Source organism: Puma concolor, chromosome D1 (assembly GCF_028749965.1).
Source record: "Puma concolor isolate L17-30 chromosome D1, mPumCon1.1.hap2, whole genome shotgun sequence".
In the NCBI taxonomy this organism is placed as follows: domain Eukaryota; kingdom Metazoa; phylum Chordata; class Mammalia; order Carnivora; family Felidae; genus Puma; species Puma concolor.
The window spans coordinates 3,961,886-3,967,885 of record NC_141676.1 but is presented as its reverse complement, the minus strand read 5'-3'; the positions used below and the strand labels follow the sequence as shown (position 1 = coordinate 3,967,885).

Below are 6,000 nucleotides of genomic sequence, written 5' to 3'. Positions count from 1 at the left end.
CGGAAACAGGCTCCAGGCTCTGAGCCATCAGCCCAGAGCCCGACGCGGGGCTCGAACTCACGTGAGATCGTGACCTGAGCTGAAGTCGGACGCTTAACCGACTGAGCCACCCAGGCGCCCCTCCTTGCTGGTTTTTAAGAGCTCTGTGGGAGGCAGAATTTTGGCTCCCTTGACCTTCACCTCCTGGCATCACACTAGTGGTTAAGGTAGGATAGCTGGCTAAAGGGATTTGCAGATGTAATTTAAGTTACTAATCAGCTGATCTTAAAATAAAATGATCCTGGGTTATCTGATGTGCCCAATGTAATGACAGGAGTCCTTAAAAGAAAGAGATGGGGCAGAAGGAGGAAGTTGGAGAGACTGGAGGCATCCTGCTGCATTTTGAAGCATGAGAGAGATTCAGTGCACTTTTGCTGGCTTTGATGATGGAAGGGGCCATGAGGGGAGGAATGTGGTAGTCTCTAGAAGCTGAGAATGATCCCTGGTCGACGTCCAGCAAGAAACAGGGACTGCCGTCGTCGCCTCCCGGCAATGAATCTGCCAACCGTGTGCATGAGCCTGGCTCAGGCCAGCCAACACCTTGACTTTGGCCTTGTGAGGCCCTGGTGGGAGAACCCGGTCCAGCCGCTGGACTTCTGACCTCCAGGACCGAGAGGTGATAAATGGGAGTGGTTTTAGGTAAATTTGCAGAAATGTGTCACCACAGCAATGGGAAACAAGCTTTATGCGTTAACGTTAAAAAGACTTCATATACATGTTGTAAATATTTTTCAAGAGTCTTACTGGTCTTTTCAAAGTTTACCCCTAACTATATTTAATCTTTGTAATTTCATTACCAGAGAGTAAATTCAAGTTCCATTTTTTGGGGGGGTATCCTTTGGGGTGATCCCCGCGTGCCCAACACTCAACATGCAAAACACAGAGTCCTGGGCCCTGCTCCGAGTTTCTGATTCGGGGAGTGCCGGGGAATCGGCCTTTTTCCCAGTGCCCAGGTGCTGCTGACGCACCCGGCCCAGGGACCTCGGTCGCCGGAGGGATTCCGCCCAGCCCTGGGAGGTCCTTAGAGTCCCTCCCTGCGGGGAAGGAAGCTGAGCCCCGCCCCTGACAGGCGGGGCCTAGGAAGGCCCCGCCTCCCCACGCGAATCCTCCGTTCTTATTGGCTGGTGGCGAAGGGGCATCCCCTGTGTCACAGCGCTCTCCGCTCCTCCTCCCGACCTCCGGGGGCGGGGACGCCACGCCTGCGCAGTGGAGCTCGCGCGCGGAGTTCTGCGCTCCGGTGAAGGTCCGGCGGCGCGCGGCGACCCCATGGAGGAGCCACGGGAGGAGTCGGAGCCCCTTCTGAGCCGGGCCCGGGGCGGCAGTGGCCGCCCGGCGGGCTCGGCCGGCTCCCGCGGCGTCCGCGTTGGGCCTGGTGAGCGGCGGCGTGGAGAGGGGAGCGGGCCGCAGGGGTGGCGCGTGGGGTCCCCCCCCCTGCCCCGGCCCCGCGCCATCCGTTGCCGTCGCTCCCACCCCCGGGCCGGGGTCCGAGCGGGCGCGGGGCGCCAGGGGAGCCGCCCTGCGGACCCGGGCACTGGCGCGGGTGAGGAGTCGGCCAAGCGCTGCAGGGTCGCGCCCTGCCTCCGACCAGCCGGCCTCGGCCAGCCCGGGGCAGCCAGCGCCGTGCAGCCCCCTCGATGCGTCTCGGGTGGACCCGCGCCTCGCGGATCGCCTTGGTGACTCCTAGGAAGCAGCACTTCCGTTTTCCTCCCGGTTATTATGGGGGAAACTGAGGCACGGAGAGGGGCGTGCCCATACTCCGGGTCACCCAGCGGGGAGGTGGCTGAGGTGGGATTCGAACCCCGCTGGGAGTAGACTTAGGAGTCCTTTCAGTCTGCCCTCTCATTCCGGGTGCCCGGAGGCTCCCCAGGGGCTGGTCCCCCTTCAGTTTGGGGTTGGGGCGGCCCCCCCACCCCCCACCCCCCACCCCCCACCCCCCACCCCGGCCAGGGAGGAAGCTGCCTCCCTTTGCCCTCTGCAGCTCCCTCCTGTCCTTCCTGTTTACGGCAGAGAAATTGCTGAATCCCGAGGAGGGCGGGAGGGTGGAGTCCAGCGGTCTCTGGCAGACGCCCGGGGGAGGGGGGGGGGGAGGGGGGGGGGAGGGGGGGGGGAGGGGGGGGAGGTTGGGAAGGGCCTCAGCCTCATCTTGCAGAGAAGGAAACCGAGGCCCGGCCAGGAGAGTATCCCGGATCTGTCCAAGGTCAGCCCTGGGATCTGTTGCTAGTGCCGAGCTGGGTGGTCCTTCTAGGGCCACTTTCCTTTCCCGGACTTTTTCTTCCTGGGTCCAGGAGGGGCCTGTGGTGTGCGCCCATCCGTGGACTGGGGGGATGGGTGCCTGACCCCAGACAAGAAAACTGGAGGCTGAGGCAGCCACCTGCCTGCCCATCTCAGAGGCTGTCCCCCAGAAAAGGTCTCCATCCAGCACGGATCCCTGGACAAGGGACATAGGACGTGGCGGCATTTGGGTGTCGGGGGGCGGGGGGGGGGTTGCAGACTTTGTGTCTGGAGGTCGGAGTGTCTTTCTCGTGCTGCCACTTCTGGCTGTGTGACCTTGGCAGGTTGCCTAACCCCTCTAAGCTTCAGCAAAAGGGAGGGAGTCGGAGGGGCTGACCTGAGGGGCGTTTTGACGATTCGGAGAGATTGCTGGGAATGCCCTCTGCACGGGGCCCGGCCAGGTGGCGGAGATGGGGCAGTCGGTGCTGATGGCCATTCTGGGCCTGATTGTGCAGGTCCTACCTAGTCTTGGCAGAGTGGACGGCAGGCCGCTGAGACCTGCATTGTAAGCCAGGAGCCAGGGCCGGGCGGCGTGGACCGTGAGAGAGGGCTCTTTGTCCCGACGCCATGCCTCGATGAGGCTTCCCGAGAGCGTGAGGGGACGCTCTGTGTTCTGAGTCTCCCCGGGTAGGCTGTTGGCCCCGGGGGCAGGGGGGACCGAGAACGGCTGGTCACCTCCCAGCTCCCTAGCGGGGCTCCTAAGTGGGGTTCGTCCTGCAGTCGGATTCTCCTGCCAACCGGGGTCCGGGGACTGTGCTGCCCCACAGACCCTGCGGTCGGGTCCTTCTGACCCAGCCTCACCTCACGGGCTGCAGGGAGAGGGTGGCTGTTTTCTTGTTCCTGGTCGGGGCGCCCCCCTCTCTCTGGCTACGGAAAAGTCAGAGGCCGAGGGATTGTCGTGATATGGAAGGGGCTTTTAGAATAATACCTAGTAGCTACAGCAGCCCATTCAGTCTGCACAGCCGTGCCGTCGCATCTGACCTGTGAGGGGAAACTGAGGCATAGAGGTGCGGGGGCTTGCCCAGGGTCATCAGGGAGCTGGTCGGGGTCCCAGGCAGGCAGTGCAGGGTGGGGCCTGGAACAGGAGAGGGGGCTTAGACTGGATGTTGGGGATGGAGACACCTCTGGCCGTTGGTGTCGGGGGCTGCAGAGCAGGTGGCGTGGCCCTTCTCAGGTTTGGTGTCCTGAGGCCCTGGCGAGAGGTGTCATGAGTGCCGGACAGTCCCCGGGTGCCTGACACCCCTGGCCAGTGATGGCTTGTCTGGGCGTGAGCCCCTTCCGCTGCACCCCACGCCTGGGCGTGGAGTGAGCCCGGAGGCTCTTCTTGTCCAGGAAGCTTGTATCCTTAGATCTCTCCAGGCTGAGATCCCATCTCTTATCCGGGGGTTTGGTAACATGGGGCCTCTTGCCGGCCCTCAGACCACCCTGCCCTCACAGGCTCCCCTCTTTCGCTGTTCATTCATTCACGCGAGAAAGAAGCCGAGCCCTGCACTGTCCGGGGCTCCCTACAGCAGGGGATAGAGCAGAGTGCCGTCTGATCACAGTTCTTCCCAGGGTGCTGTCAGGGAAGCAGGCTGTCGCCACCCTCAGAGCCTCCCTGGGAGAACTTTCAGGGCATGGAGGTTATACGTGGGGGGAAACCAAGGCCCAGATGGAGGGCGGGGCTTGCTTTGGGTGACACGGCGTGCCGTGGCAGAGCGGGGAAGGAGTCTAGTCTCCTACCTGTGTCCAGGGTCCCCCGCATCCCTGCTTGGCCCCTGGACCCTGCTGCAGGAGCCCTGAGGACAGGTGCATGTGCTTCCCTGGGGATGGTGGTCAGAGTAGGGCAGTGGTCCACGGCCTGCTCCGCTTCTGGCTTTGGTACCTCTGCTCTAGAGCTGTGCACACGTCTGTGTGTTCTCTGTACCGGTTAAGGGCAGTTTTCAGAAGCTGCTGGCCCAAAGGGGCCACGTGTGAAAATACAATCTTCAACAGGAACGGCTGCCATGTCATTTCCCTGATCCGGGAGCTGCTGGGGCTGCGTGCGGGCTCTTCTCCCCGCCCCCGGGGCCCGGGCTGCCTGAGCTGCACCCTCTCTCCTGGGCGCCGGGCAGTGAGGTTCCTCCGTTGCTGCGAACCACGGCTCCTCATGCCTGCCTTCTCCCTTTGTGTCCCGCAACAGCTTCTGCACCAAAGCCACAGGGGTGGCCCTTGCCCCACGATCAGTGGGCAGAACCCGAGGCCGCAGGGACTGATCTCGTTTGCAGCTTCTGGCTCCTCGATGGGCAGGGGGCAAGGGTGCTGGGATGGCTTCGCCTGGCTTCAAGGCCCCTTGTAGTCGGGAGCCTTCCTGGGGCCCACGGAGGCTCTGTCCACCCTCCTGGGCCCTGAGGCCCCAAGTTGCTGGTTGGTAAAGGCGGCAGAAGGGCAGTGACGGCCGCACGGTCCTCCCTGTGTCAGCCCAGGTCTGGGGCTCTCTTGTGTGCAAACTCGCGGCAGGGCGAAAGGCCGGTCATTCCAGAGCCTTAGGAAAGAATGCCTCCAAGTTCTCTCCTTGAGCTCAGTGGCCCTGTAGCAGGTGAGTGCCACGTGATCCCCCACGTCACCTGATGTGTTGTCTCTGCCTGCAGGTGCTGCGTCCAGGCAGGATCTCTGCTTTGACCAGGCTGCCGTCTTCATCGAAGATGCCATCCAGGTGGGTGGCACCCGTTCCCGGTGGCTGGGCCTGGGCCCGCCTCTAGGTTTTGTGGGGACTGGGTGACGGCTGCCCCGATGGGCCCCTCCTCGCTGTCCTGGGGCCAGGGCCTCGGTCGCTGGACCGTGTGGCCGTGATTACCGTAATGACGGGCACTTCGGGCACGGCTCGCCTGGAGTCCTCCCTAAAGCAGGTGGGCACTGGGTGCTCTTTTGAACCCTGGAAACGCTCGTTTCGTTGAGTTACCACCTACTGAGGGCCTGTCCGGGTCTTGGGAAAGATGCTCCAAGATGGCCAGACCATCCCCTGCTGGAAAATGCTATTGAGGCTCGATTCGGGAAATAGATATGGAAGGGAGCAGTGTGCCAGGTGGGGGGCATCCTGGAGAGCGGCACCGTTGTAGGGCCTTGCACAGCAGAGGGGACAGCGTCACGGGCAGGCAGAGGGCGCAGCTGTGCACTTAGAAACAGGTATCCACGCGGGGCAATGGATGCCCAGGGTGTCCTGAGTCTGCCTGCTAACGTGCCCCTGCTGGGCCACGAGAGAGCCCTTTCTCCACGTGTGCGATCGAGTGGACTCCGGTCCACAGCCTGTGTCCCCGCCTAGGGCCCGTCGAGGGGTCAGCGGGGGCCCTGCACGGGGCTGGCCGTGCTGCGTGGCTCCGAAGGGGCCCCTGCTCATGCTCTCCTGTGCGTCTTTGACCTTCAGTACCGCTCCATTAACCACCGCATGGACGCCAGGTCGATGTGGCTTTACCGACTGTATTACTCCAACACCTGCCAGTGGTGAGAGGGGGCACGCCGCGCGGGGTGCCTGCGGCCTGGCTGGGTGGGGGGAGGCCGGCTCAGGGTCCAGGCGGGCTCCCCCTCCCCTCTCTCCTTGCCACGGGGCCCAGCCCACGGAAAGCGGGGCCCTCCTGGTGATGAGGTCCAGCCACGCCACTGAGTTTTGGCCTGGGCACCGTCAGCTGACCGCTCCAGAGTGGGCACAGACCGCGAGGCGGGGGCTCTGCTTCT

General features: G+C 63.3%; 1 protein-coding gene across 8 annotated transcripts in view; it reads left to right on the top strand.

Moving 5' to 3' along the window:
• The first annotated feature begins 1,221 nt into the window (after positions 1-1,221).
• Positions 1,222-6,000, top strand: part of TPCN2 (two pore segment channel 2) — a 47,601-nt gene continuing 42,822 nt past the window's right edge. For 6 of the 8 annotated variants that reach the window (XR_015240673.1, XR_015240672.1, XR_015240671.1 and 3 more), the window contains exons 1-3: positions 1,223-1,411; positions 4,920-4,984; positions 5,693-5,769. Coding sequence is in view for 2 of the 8 variants with exons in the window: in XM_086676660.1 (XP_086532786.1) it covers positions 1,306-1,411; positions 4,920-4,984; positions 5,693-5,769 (248 nt within the window). In the remaining 6 variants the exon portion in view is untranslated. Of the gene's footprint in view, positions 1,412-4,919; positions 4,985-5,692; positions 5,770-6,000 lie in introns of all 8 variants that reach the window. The other 2 variants (XR_015240675.1, XR_015240674.1) reach the window with 1 other exon arrangement.